The sequence below is a fragment of the Gallinula chloropus genome, assembly GCF_964237585.1.
Source record: "Gallinula chloropus genome assembly, chromosome: 26".
In the NCBI taxonomy this organism is placed as follows: Eukaryota; Metazoa; Chordata; class Aves; order Gruiformes; family Rallidae; genus Gallinula; species Gallinula chloropus.
In genome coordinates this window covers 4347560-4363492 of record NC_140111.1, presented here as the reverse complement: position 1 = coordinate 4363492, position 15933 = coordinate 4347560, and the positions used below count along the sequence as shown (strand labels likewise).

The 15933-nt window shown below is 50.5% G+C and overlaps 1 protein-coding gene across 1 annotated transcript in view; it reads right to left on the bottom strand.

Moving 5' to 3' along the window:
- The window catches only part of WNT3 (Wnt family member 3), a gene marked incomplete at both ends in the record, with an annotated part of 42633 nt that overhangs the window by 6623 nt on the left and 20077 nt on the right, over positions 1–15933 (bottom strand). Inside the window, one exon of the mRNA XM_084275663.1 lies at positions 3150–3391. Coding sequence (XP_084131789.1) covers positions 3150–3391 — 242 coding nt within the window. The remainder of the gene's footprint in view (positions 1–3149; positions 3392–15933) is intronic.

Below are 15933 nucleotides of genomic sequence, written 5' to 3'. Positions count from 1 at the left end.
GGATGCCCTGTGCCCCTGCACTAATACCAGCTCACAAAGCCTGGGGGTGATGTGCCCAGAAGGAGGAACCCAGAGAGGTTGTGTGCTGCAGAGCTGCGCCATGGCGAACGGCTCCGTGGCGTTCCCACACTGCGCTGCTCTTCAGACTGAGCTCTGCTTGAATGGAACCAGCTGCCATTAACATTCTTGCAGCTCCTTTAAAATGAAATTAGCCTCAATTTCTTTTCAAGCTGTATCAGGAATTCTTTTCCATCCCATTGTAGCGGAGAACTAGACCTTTGAAGTGTTTTCCAAAATAGCTTCAATCCACCCAAGGGACTAGTGGAGAGAGAGATTAGCCTAAATGATACTCTTTGATACTTTGAGGTGATTTCATCCAGGTAGTTATCATAGCTTAAATACTGGCTATTTTAGGCTTAGTATTTAATGCCTATTGGCCCGGTGCACGGTGCAGGCTGCAGTAGTGATTGTCATCTCAGTCAGAGTCTTGGTATTAATTAGTCAATTAATCAGTTTGTGGGGGTTACACCCCTCCATGTGTCCTGGAAGCCAACAAGAAGTGAGCACAGGAGCAGCTGCTGCAGACACTCAGGGCTTGGCCAGAGGTGGGAAGCATGACTGTCAGCGATGGCACACCTCAGTTCCAGGGGACGGGCTCAGAACTCTTTGTTCCTGTTGCTGCTGCACCAAAGGAAGAGGAGCCAAGAGCCTGGGAGAAGACAATGCTGTGGAGTGTCCAGCCACCCTACCCACAGCATAGGTCCCCAGATTCATCGTGGCTAAGAGATTAATCAGGGCAGGACAAAAGCCTCTTCACCCCCTGCATCATCTCCTCCTCGTGCTGAGAAAGCATCACCTGGCAGGGTTGTGTAACTTGAGGGAATCTGAAATGATTCCATCGTGGCCCAGATGAAGTGAGTCCCATCCCATCTCCCCTCATTAATTCTCCAGGCAGCAGTGAGAAGACATGAGCACCTTTAAAATATGTAAATAATAACCACAAGCCAATGGGTTGCACTTTGATGTCTCGTTAGCTGCAGATGATCCTGTTTATTTTTAACTGCTCTACTTACAGGCTAGCAAGACATGAGGATAAATACATCCTTCCCCCAGCTAACAGCCTGGCTGTATGGTCTAGGAGACTCTGGATGCATCACAGCTTGATTGGAAGAGCCAGATGACAAATGTGCTCAGTAATTTCTCTCCATTTATCAGGAGGGTTTCAGAGCTCTGGGTGATACTTTACTTGTCAGCTCAGAGCACACAGAAGTGTTGAGGCATGTCCACATGGGAGGTGTTTTCCTCTAGTCCCTGCAGCCCAAAGAATCTGAAAATATTCTTCATAAATTCAAAGTTCAGCTCGCTCATTATGGGGTGGATGGTTCATAGCCAGGGTTTGGGGTTTTTTTTCAGTGCTTTCAGGCTGATGGGAATGGTGGTGAGAGATTTTCAGTGCCTGAATGGTGGAACAGCCCTTTTGTAATGTGCTGACAATTTTTATGGCAGTTTTAAAGAAAAATTAAAACTTTCTGATCTTGTAAGTGCTGGAGTTCAGGAGGTGCTTTTATTAGGCAGCAAGTTCTAGTGTGGCAAGACTCTGTAACAAGTTCAGCTGTAATAAATGCAGCAGCTACCCCAAAATACATCCTGGCAGAAGAGAGGGGATTTGAATCTTATGGTCCCTAATTAGCACTGAAAAATGGCTTTACAACCCTGACTGCTGCAAAGAATTGCACTTTAACCCAAGTGAGTATTGAAATATGCTACTGAGGTAGATGACAGGGTGGCCATGAGCCAGCAGTGTGACCTGGTGGTCAAGAGAGCCAGTGGGATCCTGGAGTGTATCAAGAGGAGTGTGGGCAGCAGGTCACAGGAGGGGATCCTTCCCCTCTGCTCTGCCCTGCTCAGGCCCCACCTGGAGTGTTGTGTCCAGTGCTGGGCTCCCTGGGATAAAACAGACAGGGATCTCCTGGAGAGAGTCCAGAGGAGGGACAGAGATGCTGAAGGGCCTGGAGCATCTCCCCTGAGAGGAAAGGCTGAGGGAGCTGGGGCTGTTCAGCCTGGAGAGAAGAAGACTGAGGGGGGACCTTATGAATGTTTATCAATATCTGAAGGGTGGGATGCAGGGGGAAATGGGCAGCCCCTTCTCAGTGTCTGTGGGGACAGGACAAGGGGCAATGGCTGCAAGTTGGAGCACAGGGAGTTCCACACCAACCTGGGGAAGAACTTTTCCCCAGTGAGGGTGAGGGAGCCCTGGGACAGGCTGCCCAGGGGGTGTGGAGTCTCCTTCTCTGGAGAGATTCCAGCCCCGTCTGGACACCGACCTGTGTGACCTGTCCTAGGGAGCTGCTTTGGCAGGGGGTTGGACCTGATGATCTCTGGAGGTCCCTTCCAGCCCCTGTGACTCTGTGATTATTGGAAGGCTGAAGCTTGAAAAAAATACCCTGCACTGTTTGTATGGAGGGAATGGCAGCTTTGTAAGGAAGGTTCACTGGGAGATACGCACACTCCAGGAGGACATTGGGAAGTAGTTTAGTGTCCTAGCTTTCCACACTAATTTCTCCAGTTTCTTAAAGGCCATGCCATAAGATTCCCATTCCCAAAGTGTCACTGGAAGGAATAATTTCCTGTACAAGAACCAGCCTTCACTGGACAGCAGAGACTCAGTGTGTGTTGATACCATCGAAGCTGGGAATGGTTTTGGTTGTGTTTATAAAGCTGTGAAACCAAGATGTTATCTGCAGGTGTCCCTTGTGCTAAGCTTGGCATGGAGTCAGTGAGGGGCATGTGGTGAGCACCGTGGCTTAGGCAGGCTCCTGGTACAGGCAGAGTCCTGTGAATGGGCAGCAACTCCCTGGAAATGGGGAAGAAGGCATAACTGAAACTTCCTGGAGGCTCTCAACCCCATGGTGGTGCCATGGACAGCACAGGTGTGTTTGGAGTCTGAAGATGCCTGGGAGCAGCTCTGAGTCCCCATGGCCTGCAGGCTCTTGGGGAAGGAGAGAAGGCAACTCTGTGGACCTGACTCTTCCCCCAGTGTGTTCTCAGCAGGACACTCAAGGTGTGGGGTCTCCAAAAGTGGAGATGTGACAGCTCTACCCACCTTGGCAAACCCATTCCCCCCACAGCCCCTCACCTTCCCTGTTTACCTTTGTCCAGGACTGGCCCAAAGATGGCCAGGCTGTCGTCGATGGTGGTGCAGTTCCAGCGGCGGCCCCGGAACTGGTGCTGGCACTCCTGGATACCCAGCTTCACCCCTTCGGCCACGCTGGGCATGATCTCGATGTAGTTGCGGCAGAAGCGGAGCTGCTTGGGGACGAGGCCAGGGATGGAGCCACAGAGGATGGGCTGGGACCCCAGGGAGCTGTACTGCTGACCTAGTGCAAGGGACCTGCAAGGGACAGAGGGCAGCGTGAGAGGTGGGAAACCAGCTGCCACTAGTACTGGTCCTGCGCCCCACGACCATCCCAGGGGGAATGTGATGAGCCAAGGTGAACCAGGAGTTCAGGGAGACAAAGTACTGAGAAAGGAGAGACATCCTACTGAGTAACAGTGGGGTGATCTTCACACCTGAAGTCATCCCAGTCCTTCATGGGCCCAGAAGGGACTCAGCTCCCTACCTGGAGGCACCCACAGCCATTCAGTACACTCCCAAGTACCTGAGACATCCCTATGGGGCTGGTGGATCTGACAAAGGACAATGCAAAGCGCTTTATCTTTGCAGCTTTATCTGTCTGGAGGCTGGGGACTCCCCTGGGGTGTCTCAGCTGTCAGGAGACACTGACAGGAGAGCCTCTGAATTGTGGCCAATGTGGGAAGTGTCCTGTCCAATGCCAAGTTCATCAGCCAAGGGATTGCATTTGGTGGAGAGGGGCTGCTCTGGGGTCAGGCACTCAACACCATTCAGCTCTGACTTTGTGTGTCCATAGTTCTCTTGTACTAGGGAGTCTGCAGTTGGACAGGGGACTCGAGACGAGGTCTCAGCAGTGCTGAATAGAGGGGAAGGTTCTCTTCTCTCTGCCTGCTGGGAAGGCTTTTCCTTGTGCAGTCCTAATGGTGCATTGCTGCTTCATGATCAAGTATTTGTTCATCAGCTGCCCCCCACTGGGTGTTTTTCTGTGTGCTGCTGTGTAGCTGGTTGGCCCTCAGCCTTTATAGGTGCATGGGCTTGTTCCTCCTCTGGCTATTTCTCCCCAGGTCCTCTCATTGAATTACACAATCATCCTGTCTGCCCACTGCTCAGCCTTTAGAGGTCCCCTTGAATGGCAGCTCAACCATTTGGGGTACCAAATGCTTCTCCCAGTTTCTTTGTGCTTCTCCCTAACCTGCCTGCTCACACCTAAAGGTGACACATGAGCTAAGAGTCATCTTACTGTCATTGGTTAATTCAAGCTGGGAGACACCATGAGAAGACTTCCCATATCCAAGCTAGATTAGTTTTCTCAGGGCTTTGCCCTTCTAGATTTTGAAAACCTCTGAGGACAGAGATACCACTGCCTTCTGGGACCTGTGATTGACCATCCATGTACAGAACTGCTCATCCAATCTGGAGTCTCAGGCTGGATGCTGATACTATATCAGTAATTGGTTGAATTAATTGCACACTAATGATTGTAGGATGTAAATGAGGATCCCAGGGGACCTGCCCAGGAGACATATCTCTGCTGAAGATGCTGAATGAAAAGACCTGACTCCCACCATGGGTGGGAAGCACATGCCTCTAAATCCCTGCCCCAGTCCTGTCTTCTGCCACAGCTCCCTGCTCAGCCATCTCTCAGAGCTGTTTCTCCAGCATCTCTTTGCCCACCTACCCAGCAGCAAAGCTGCCTGAGATGAGAGCACACATCACCTTGACTCCATCTCCCACATCTTTGGATGGGACACACAGAACAGGGGCAACCAGATACAGCTGGAAGGCAGCACAGAGCCACAGGCAGCACATGAGAACTGGTTCCCAGCACAGCTTTGTGCTTCCAGCTCCCATCAAGTGCTGTCTGATGGTGGGGACCTCAGCACTGCTGGGAAGACTGGGCAGCTCCAAGCAGCAGTTGTAAACAGCCTTCAGTTCATTCAGTGATTGTGTGATTCCCCCACTGCTGACCCTTCTTGGGCAGACATAAAAGGTCTCATTCCTCTTGGCCCATCATCCCCATCTGCCCAGGAGTCCTGGGAAGAAGCTGGTCAGGGCACTGTGGCTAAGGTACTGCAGCTCTACTTTGGCCTCCTGGGTCCCATGACTGAAGGTTTCCAATGATGTGAAGATGAAACAAACCCCATTTGAAGTGCAGGGCTGAGATCCCAGGGACACATCTTGTCTTTGTGTGGGTCTAACACAGAAGTCACGGGAGCTCCTGGGGAGGGAGCGAAATCCTTAGGAGGGGAAGTATCACAGGGTGCATGTGGGACAGATGGGAGGGACATGGACAATTTTTGAAGCTCAAACCATCACTCCAAGGCTGCCAACTGCAGGAATGACAGTCCCCACACTTTCCTTTCTTCAGGTGCTGGTGTCCTGACCCGATGTTTCTCAGTCTCCCACCACTCCGAGGAAACAGCCGTTTCCTACCCTGGCTCCACCACCCCCAGCTTCCCCCACACAAGGTGACACATGCATTTTCCCAGCATCAACTCACACACTCAAGGGCAAGAGCTGTAAAAGCCAGGCAGCTCCTCTGGGCTGGGAGTCTGCCTTTCATTGCTGCGTGTCCAAGTGTGAGCGGACAGATGTGCACATAGAGGTAGGCTTTTGTGTGCGCGCGTGAGCGCCGCTCGCGACACAAGGAGCGTGAGTGCCTATGGCAAACACATGGGAAATCCCTTTTCTCTCTTCCCTGCTTAATCCCTTAAATCTCTCAGGAGTCCCGACACTGTCTGTCAGGCCAGTGACTCCTTTTGTTCCCATCCCACAGCGCAGCAGAGCCATGGATCCAGCCCCCTGAGTTGACTCTCCGTGGTTCCCGATGGTCTGGGATGAGCTTTTGATGCCCTGAGAGTAAATGATCTTGTGCAGATCCTCTTTCTGCACATTGCTGGGGGTGTGTGTCTGTGTGTGTGTGTGGTGTGTGCATCCTTGCATCCTTGACAAGGTGACTCATCTTCGCATTGCCTTGGCATGGGAGATGCTGTGCCCACCCCACCCACATCATCCTTCCTGCAGGGATGGCCAGCAAACTCATCTTCTGTTTGGGATGCTGGCTGGAAAGACACAGGGCATGAAATTAGACCCAGTAGTATTTGAAAGGAGAAGGATTTGGCCAGACTAAAGCTATGCTAGAATATCTGAGAAGGGGATTTTAGGATGAACACTAAGAAAAGTTTCCTGCCAATGCGGGAAAAAGCTGCTAGGACTGTCCTTCTTTCCTCTCTGGAGGAGGCTGGAAGCTCCTGGAGAGGATTCAGAGGAGGTCATGAAAATGATTAGAGGGCTGGAGCAGCTCCCCTACGAAGAGAGGCTGAGGGAGCTGGGTTGGTTCAGCCTGGAGAAGAGAAGGCTGTGGGGGGACCTCATTGCAGCCTTCCAGCCCCTGAAGGGAGCAGAGGAACAGGAGGGGAATCAGCTTGTTAAAGGACAGAGACTGGCAGGACAAGGGGGATGGAGTGAAGCTAAAGGAGGGAAAGTTTAGATGAGATATTAGGGGGAAGTTCTTTGCAGAGAGAGTGGTGAGGGGCTGGAACAGGCTGCCCAGAGAGGGGGTGGGTGCCCCATCCCTGGGGGTGTTCAAGGCCAGGTTGGATGGGGTCCTGGGCAACCTTGTGTAGCTCCAGGCCTGGAGGTTGGTGGCGCTGCCTGTGGCAGGGGATGGAGCTCTGTGATCCTTGGGGTCCCTTCCAACCCAGATCAGTCTGGAATTCTATGAAGCTGCACTGCTTGGGGCACTCAGAACTGGAATGCACAGGGCTGACCCAAAGGGGTTTCCCAGTCTGGTTTCATGATGAAGTGAAGTGCCAGGAGGGGACAACTTCCCTGGGAAGTAATCCAGCACGGTCACCTCACTGGCTTTCTTCTGCAATCCATACATCTGATGCCATCTTTAATGAATCCTGGGAGCCCAGATGGATGACAGGGACCTGGGTTTTTCCTGTCTCAGCCCTGGAAAACAGCGACATACGTAAGACGAGCGTATTCCAACCTTCAACAAGCCCCAAAGTGGGGCAGTGTCTGTGCTGGCTGTGACTGCCTGAGGTCAGCAATTCAGCTTTTTACTTGAAATGCAGGGAAAAAATTCTGGAATGTGCTGCCAAGGGAGTGTGTTTCTAGCTCTGAACTTAGCAACTGGAAGAAGATGAATCCAAAGAGGAGTTTTTCTGGTTTTCTGCTGTAGCAAGGACATCACCAGCCCTCTGGCCAGCTGGCAGGAAGCTCTGGGCTGTAGAGCTCCATGTCTCCAAGGGGGCACCTTGTGCTGTGGGGATGAGAGTCCCTGCATTCTAACTCTTGCCTGAGGGATGTGCCCCATAAATATAGACATGCCATAGGAATCCTGTACCCCACTGTGCAATTTGCTTGACAAAAGAAGGAAGAGCTTCTATTTTGACCCCTGGAACACCTCAAGATCCCTGCAGAAACATGTGGCTGTGAGCACTGCACAGAGGACGACTCCAGGGATGGGTGATGACTCTGGTGATGAAGGAGGTCACAGCAACTGCTGTGCCTATGGGACATGCCAGTTAGTAAGTGCCATTGGCTCAGACTCAGGTTTCCATCATCTCTCTCCTGCTGTGGAGTCAGCACAGACCTGTGCAAAGACCCAGCTCCTGTCAGGGCTCTGCTGTGGGGGTGCTGGGGACCACGACACCATCACCTTCTCCCTTTCCCTCAGCTTCAATTAAATAACTATTTTTCCTCAATGCTTTGAGAACCCACAGCCAGCAGCACTCCTTGAGAGCCTGGGAGGAATGAGGCTCATTTAAACAACAATATTCTCTCTTGCAGCAGCTCAGGTCACTGCAGCACAATGGGACAAGACAAACATCTGTCCTGCTCGTGCCCCCCAACATCTTCTCAGTGCCCCATATCGATCCCCACAATTCATATAAAGCACCAGGAAAACCTGTGAAGCAGCAGGAGGAAACCAGATCACAGCTCAGGTCTCGTTTGCCACCCTCTGCCTGGGAGAAAACCTTTCTCTGCCCAGAGGGTTGCTCATTGTGCTATTTTTAGACATATTTTGCAATTCTGGGCCATGTTCTGCTTCAAGTGGACAATTGTGCAGGCTGGTACCCCACTGTTTCACAGTGCTGTGTGACCCAGGGGTGACAGACTGAATCACACGTTGGGATCCAGGACTCTCTGTGTTCTTTCTCTTTATTTACTGCTGTCTAACTCCAGCTCCCATGAATTTTGCCCTTCGCCCCTTCTGAGCAGAGGCATCATCACACACTTAGTTTTCAGGTTAGTAAAGGATGGTGCAAAATGGGTGCAAGCAGCAGTGCAGGGTGAAGCCAAACCTTCCATCTGGGGAGCTGGAGCCTGTTCATTTCCCTATGGTAGGCTGTGAGCCCAGCTCATCCTGATGCAATGCTCAGGTGTTTCTACCCAGTGACAGACGTTCATTTTAAGCTCAGTGATCATGAATCTCACCCTGATTCTAACAGAGGTGTCCTCATAGGCAAAGTGCCTCCAGCTTCTAACTCTGCTCTGGTGTCTTCACTTTGAATGGGGTGTTATATCTGGGATAATATTCCTGTCTTTTAATTCTTGCAATTTGCTGGCTGCAGCCCTGTGTGAACAGGGTAAGACACAAATTCTTGGGTTCTTCTGAAGATCAAGACAAGCAAGAGGGGAAAAAAAATGGCTTTGCAAGTCAAAGCATGCAATATGTGAACTTGAGAAATGCCAGGTCCTGACTGAATATGGAGAACAGACAAAAAAGATGACAAGATTCAAACAAGGAACATTTCAGTTTGCTAGGGAGCTGGATAGCTGTGATGAATCTCATGCCTTTACTCATAAATCACCCACTATTTAATCTCTACTGAACGTGTCTTGAGTTTTGAGCTTTTCTGTGGGGTGGACTCTAGTGTCTCTGGTGGTTACCACAGCCTCTCCACCAAACTTTGCCATCAGTGGTGCACTCTGCAAATCAGGCTGGAACAGCATTTTAAAAAGAAAAGGAAGAGGTTCAGCTGCTTAAGCCTTAGAGACTGAGATCCCAGACAAGGGCAAGTCCTGTGGGCATGGACCTGGATGTAAAGTTTCCATATTACTGACCTGGAAAGACTCTTGTAGCCTTTACACATCAGTGTGATGTGACCTCTTGAACAAGTGAGCTATTATTCCTCATTAAATAGCACAGATGAACTGCATGTCCTGCACACAAGGCCAGATTCTGTGCAATTAAGATTCTCCCTTAATTTAATCACACCTAAGGGCTAGAAACCTTTCTGAAGCATTCACAAAGGCAAAAGGTCACCTAGAAAAATCACTCCAAAGCATGTGGTTGAGCTTCCCTCAAGTAGTTCTCCCAGAGGGAGAGCAACTGTTATTTCAGTTCCTTTGGGTCCAGGGGGGATTGTATCCACTGTCCATGCAAGCCAGGGGTGGTTCCTCTGCGAGGAGCTGAGAGCCTTCTGCCAGCAGCCTCTTCCAGGAGGGATTAATCCTTCCTCCAAGCACAGCAGGACAGAGAGATGGTCCCAGGGGTGTAGCAGTGCCCCAGGGAAGGGTCTTGCCAAGACCAGGGTGGTCAGATGGTGTTGGTCAGGGGCACATGGCAGCAGCTGGTTAGAAATGGGGCATCCTACTCCACTGGCAGAGAAATGCTGGTTGTTTCCATAAGGAAATAAGGACAAAGCACTTGATGAAATGATCCTCTGATCAGTGCATGAGGGTTGGACAGCATGTGTCCTGCTGATCAACCCAGATGGAGAGAGAGGTGTCATTAATGCACATGCTTTTATCTTGAGGTACAACAATGAGGATTTCTCAGATATGGTTAAAAAATGAATGATACAAAGAAATGCTGATGGGAAAGATGCTTAGGGACTGAGGAATTAGAGGGAGGGGCTCTAATTGGTGTTTTATTTTGTCCCCAAACACATCCCAGCCTAAATCTACATCAAGTCAAATGAAAAGCCAAATTATCTGCTCACAGGGGAAATTGTTTGTTGTAAACAAAGTCTTGTTTTCATGTTGGCTGGATACAAATGGTCTGGTAATTCTGCAGAGGTCTTGTTTCCCTGCAACCTATCACCCAACTGCACTGCTGGTGAGGTGGCAGCCAAAGTTAAAGCTGTTCTTACACCTGGCAGTGGGCACTCAAAGTGGGGCAGCCCATGACCAGTGCACTAAGGAAGGAATTGCAGCTCACTGTGAATCCTGCTGCGTGCAGAAAGTTGGCACTGAGGTCTACAGCCCTTGATCTGCTCAGAATTGACTCCTGGGCTTGCTGTGAGCAGGTTTCCATCCTCCCCATCACAGGTATTATTTCCAAATGGTGTAAAAATAGTGAAACACCTTCTGCAAAAGGTGGAGAGGTTGGTTCCTGCAAAGTATGAAGACCTATCAAGTCACAGAGAGGCACCAGTGGAGTGGTGGCTGCCAGATGCTGATATTCAATGGGAAGCTGAAGTTGGGGAAGCCTGGGCTGCAGGGCACCAGCTCAAGTCCCTGGGATCTGCTGGTAGAGACAGAGGGGTATGAACAAACTCTTGAGTCTGGTCTGGGTCCTAGGAGCTCCTGCCACTGAGATTGGCTGTTCATGCAGGAAAGAGAAGGACAGGACTGAACAGGCAGCAGCCTCCAAAGAGAGATGGAGCATGTAATGCTCTGACCAGACATGGGGGGCTGCCTTGCTGAAGGGGGCTCAAAACCAGGCTCAACTGTAGGCAGGCAAAACCTGGGGAGGCAGATTGCCCTGCCCCACTGAACTGGATTTGCAGCTGATGGCTGTGGTCGTGTGGCCACCTGGAAAGTCCTCACTACATTGTCTCCTCCTCAAATCTGTTGGAATAGGGAAGAGGTGAGGTCCTCCCAAAGACCCTGCATTGACCATGCATAGTTGAATGAGTGATATCAGCCCCACAGCTCCATTACTGACAGCAAATCTGGGGCTGGCCAGGCCAGCATCTGGGAGTGGAGACACCAGTTTGTCCTGATGTCCTTGACATGGGGTGACCCCAGCTGGTTTCTAAGGGCTCAACAAACCTTGTCCCAAATTACTGCTAACTGGGCATTGAATCAGGGTGCTGAGGCTGTTTGGGGCACTGTAGCAGGAAAATGAGGTGCCCAGTGCATGGATGGATGGCAGGGAAGGCAAGAAGAGGCTTGTCCTGCAGACAGGCTGGCAGGGGCTGGATTACATTAAACTCTGAGCATTTAATCCCAAGGAGACATGAGTGGGAAGGAGGTTAATGGGTGCAGCAGGAGGCAAAAAGGGAAATCCAAAGAAGGAAAAAGGCAGGATGAGGCTCCAGGGAGCATCAAAGTGGATGTTGGAAGGAGGTAGCTGGATGGGGGGCAGCTTGCCCTGCTTGGTGTAGGTGGGTGTTTACACTCAGGGGAATATTAGACATCATCTTATGTGTTTCTCACTCCAGGATTTCAACCATTTAGAAATTGCCAGTGGGTGCCCAGAAGCAACAGAGGATCCCCCCTGAAGAGGGATTGTGTTTTATCTTCTTCCTACACTCTTAAAAAAAGTCACTGTTGTCCATGGGATGTGGTTTCCCTCACTCTCTTTATTAAGTGCAGCCAGATGCTGCAGGTTTAATGAGGCTTAGGGGCAGGGAAGCTGCCTTGCTCAAACCCCAAACATTTGCTCAGGGTTTATATCATGAGGGGGTTTCTTAGCTGAAAGTAGGAGTGACACATGGATGGTGTGGTCAGTTTTTCCAGTGTCTAAACCTCAAATGTGTTTTCTTCAGTCACCCACTGATCTACCAAATAACCTACAGCACATTTGCCATCTCAAATGCCTGAATTTTGCAGGTAATGACCAGTGGGTACATTGTGGGAGCACAGGAAGGTGCTGACCCCCACATTCTGTGTGCTGGACTGATCCTGGGAGTCACAGGGTGGTCACAGCAGTACCAGGCTGAGCCCACATGTGTTGAGCTGGCACAGGATCCTCTTCCACTGAGCACATTTGGGTTGGGATGAGCCCATGGCACGTGAGAGATGCCTGGCTGAATCCCACCCTTGCCAAGGAGATGCAGACTTTGGTTTCTGAGGGCAATGTCCCAGTGGTGGGATAGTAATTCTGTGGGGTTCATCTGGGCAAAGGCCTGGCTGCCCTGGGGTGGTGCTGGGGATGGCTCTGCTCCAGGGGAGGTTGGACTGCAGACTCCTAAGCATCCATTCCCACCAGCACTGCTGTGACTTGGCATAACAGGCTCTGATTTTGGAGAAAAGGGGAAGCATCTTTCCTCTCAGTGGCAGGACTGACAGCGCTGGGAGTGATGCTGGCAGGGGCTGCATGAGGACAGGACACGACCTGGGGCTGAGGAGAATGAGGAGCAAACCCCTGTACCTCAGCAGCTGTACAGACACAGGCTGGTGAATAACTAAAATAATGACCACATGGTTGTGCTTTGGGTCAGCATTTCCTGTACCCTGTGTTTGCTGCCACAGCAAGCCAGTGGATTTCATTGTGACAAGGAGAAAACAACCTCAGGCTTGCACAGGCAGGAGACCTGCTGTTGGTTGGAGGCAGGAAACTCCCATGGTAGCCTGTGTGCAGAGATCTGATCATGTCCTGTGTCCTCTCATGGGCTGGAGATGGCAACCCTCATCTGTGAGAAGCATGGTTCTTCAGACAGGGCAGTGGACAAGGAGCACCCAGGATGCAGCTGTTAACCTGTGTGGCTGAATCTCACTGGTGCCATTCATGGGCCTCTTGGTCTGCCTGGCAGGGATGGTGAGGTCCATGGGCCCTGGGAGGGATTAGTGCCTTGCAGTGATTGCTGCCAGCAGAGTTTAACTTCTTTGATGGGAAAGATTTTAGGGAAATGCAAATATTTCCAGTAAAAACAAGTCCAGCCTAAAACAAGTCCAGCCTAAGACCAGAAGTGGCTTTGGTGGGTGAAGGTTAACCTGGGTGATGAGTAGAAGGGCCAGGGCATGTTGGGTGCTGTTACCCAGCATCAGAGTTTCAGAAAACATTGATTTCTTTTCAAACATTACTCCTAATCTGAGTGTGACAGACACTGAAGGGATGGGACCTCCTGTCCTCCCTGTCACTGGAACCAGCTTCACTTCTCTACTTTACACTCCAGGAGGCTGTAACTGGTGGAGAAAAGCAGACACTGATGTAAACACCTAGTCCATGTAAAGTGCCTGAAGAGGAGAGGTATCACACTCCAGAAAGATCCATTGAGCAAACTCCACAGGGAATTAGGGAAGAACTTCTCAGATTAGGTTTGATGAACCTGCCCTGAGTCCCAGACTGTGCAATGCACATGGGCTTTGCTGGGTGAAGGCCAGCTACAAACACAAATGACCAATGGCAAGCCTCCAGGACCTGCCCAAGGGTAGGCTTTTGGGGAGATTTTTTCCCCCAGGAACTGAATTGAATCATATTGGTTTATTTGACTTTTTTCCCTTCTCTCCTTTTGCCCTGTAGCCATTCCTATGTGTGAACTTGCCACCCATCACCCACATCCCTGCATCCATTCTGCCACTGTTCTGTCCAGTGCCCACAGCACAGGCTGCAGTACAATGAAATGGGGTGTCTCACCTGCCCTGCCCTGCCCAAGACCCAGGTGTTCCTCCTGCCTCTGACTCTAGTTTTGATTTTGCTGAGTTAGTCTGCTGACTATTAAGCAGGTCAGATTGGTTTGGGCTTGGATCAAGAGAGATGCCAGACCTGGCACAAGGGAATGGGTGGGGAGTGCTTGGCAGGGAGGACCAGGTGCTGGGAAAGGGGAGAGAAACAGTGGCAGGTTGGTCTCCTTCTTAGAGGGCTAAGCTGTTAGACTGACTGTGCTGTGTCAGATTCTCTAAGGGGAAATCATCTGAGTTTGGCTGTAGAAATGCAAACCCCTTAGAGGACACCTAATCTCAGCTTCACTATTCATCTCTGGGTACTGCAATTGTATGTGGAAAGCTCCAGAGTGCCTATTGAAAGGGAAAGAAAGAGTGGAGGATGCCAAAGGATCGAGTTCCTCAAGAAGGACCTTGTTGGACACAACCTGGCTGTGACTGCCCAACTGCCTTCTGTGGCACCCTGCTTTCCCCTGCCATGACATCTCTCTCCCCCAGTACTGAGGCAGAATAAACCAGGATGGGAACTCCAAGGTGAGTTGTGAGCCAGAAACAGGACCTAAGGCACCATGAGTCCCCACACCAGCCCAGAGCAAGGATGCTGCTGGCACTGGGGTGGTCACACAAGGACACCCTCTGTGCTGTGCCTCTTGGTATAAGAGCATCTGCACGAGACTGCAGTGTAAATGTGTTAGTGGGGCACATCAAAGGCTGGTCAGAAATGGGACTTCTCTGACAGCAGAGAGCTCCTGGAGCAGCCATGCAGAGCTTTAGTGGAGCTCATACAGACTGAGCCATAGCCTTCTACAATGGTATCTCCATGAGAATGCCTTTGATATTCAGCAACCTTAAATAAGACATCCAAGAGGGAAGAGGACAGTGTCATGTTTATGAAATTGGATTACTCAGCTCCCAGGCTCTGAGGGTTGCCTACAACTTCCCTCCTGGACATATTAAGGATGGTTTTTGTACCTCTGTTGCCTTCAACAAGTTCTGGCCAAGTGTGTGCTGTCTTACCCAGGCAAGAGTACATGATGCTGCAGCCATTACTGCAGCAACTGGAGTGTTTTAAGCCTCCTCCTTGTTGTAAATAGGATGTTAAACATGGAAAGGGGACAAAAGAGCAATAGCAGTGTGCTGAGGCAGTGGCTTATGTTGACAGTTTGATTAGTCTATTGGAAAGACTTCTGAGAGATTATTTAGTTACAGTGAGAAGGGGAAGATTAAGACTTTCTGTCCAGCAGAAGAGGGCAAGACAATGGCTGGTGAGTGGGAATTCAGACCAGCAAAATGCAAAGACACAAGTTTCAAAGAAAAAGACAAATGTCCAACACTTGTTGCAGACTCTCTAACACTGGGTGTCTTCAAATCCAGCCTGTGTTTTTTTTCTGAAAAGAACTGTTTGAGTCAATACAATTGAATTCCTCACCCTTGGGGTAAAAGGATCAAGTTCAGTGGTCACAGTACACAGCCCTGCCTGGCTGTGTGAGGAGGATTTTTTTCTCCTCCTGTCCCCTGGGTTCATGATGAGGACAAACCCAGATGGTCTTTGTCTTGCTGTGATTTCTGCCATCGTGGTTCTCTGCACATATCAACAGTGGCTGCACTGACAGAGGCAGCAAAAGGAGGAGGATGTGCTTGGGCAGCGTTAGGGGTGCTTGGATGCAGCTGGAGTGTGAGGAAATAAATCCTCCCTATCACTCTCTAAGGAAAGGGTAGCTCCTCCATGGAAGATGCCCATCAGTTATCAGGTGATAGACATGAAGGATGCAGGAGCACTGTGTGTGAGAAGTTTTAAAGTCACCTCAGTAATTCAAACAACAGGATGATAACTGAAGGCTTCACACAAAACCCAGAGTCTCTTGTGCAGGGGATGGAGGAAGGACACTGGGTTCCCTAAAAAGGCTGTGCTGAATGCTCTCCCCTTGCATCTGATGGCATGTGGTGCTGAAGCTTTGCCCCTAAATTCAGAGACTTCCTCTGTCCCCTGAAGATGTTTTTGTTTGTCCTACATCTGCTTGACCTGCTCTATTCCTTCTGATCCCAACAAATTTGGTAAGAAATGAGCTCTAAACACGTTTCAAGGGAGCCTGCAGCTCGTGGGGCTCATGCTGCAGAAGCACCCACAGTTTGCAAACACTGCTGGGAACCTGGGAGGTGCTCCCACCACACCAGGTGACTGGCTCATTCCCTCCCATGTCCTGAGGTGTCTGTGATCTCAGCACCTTTTT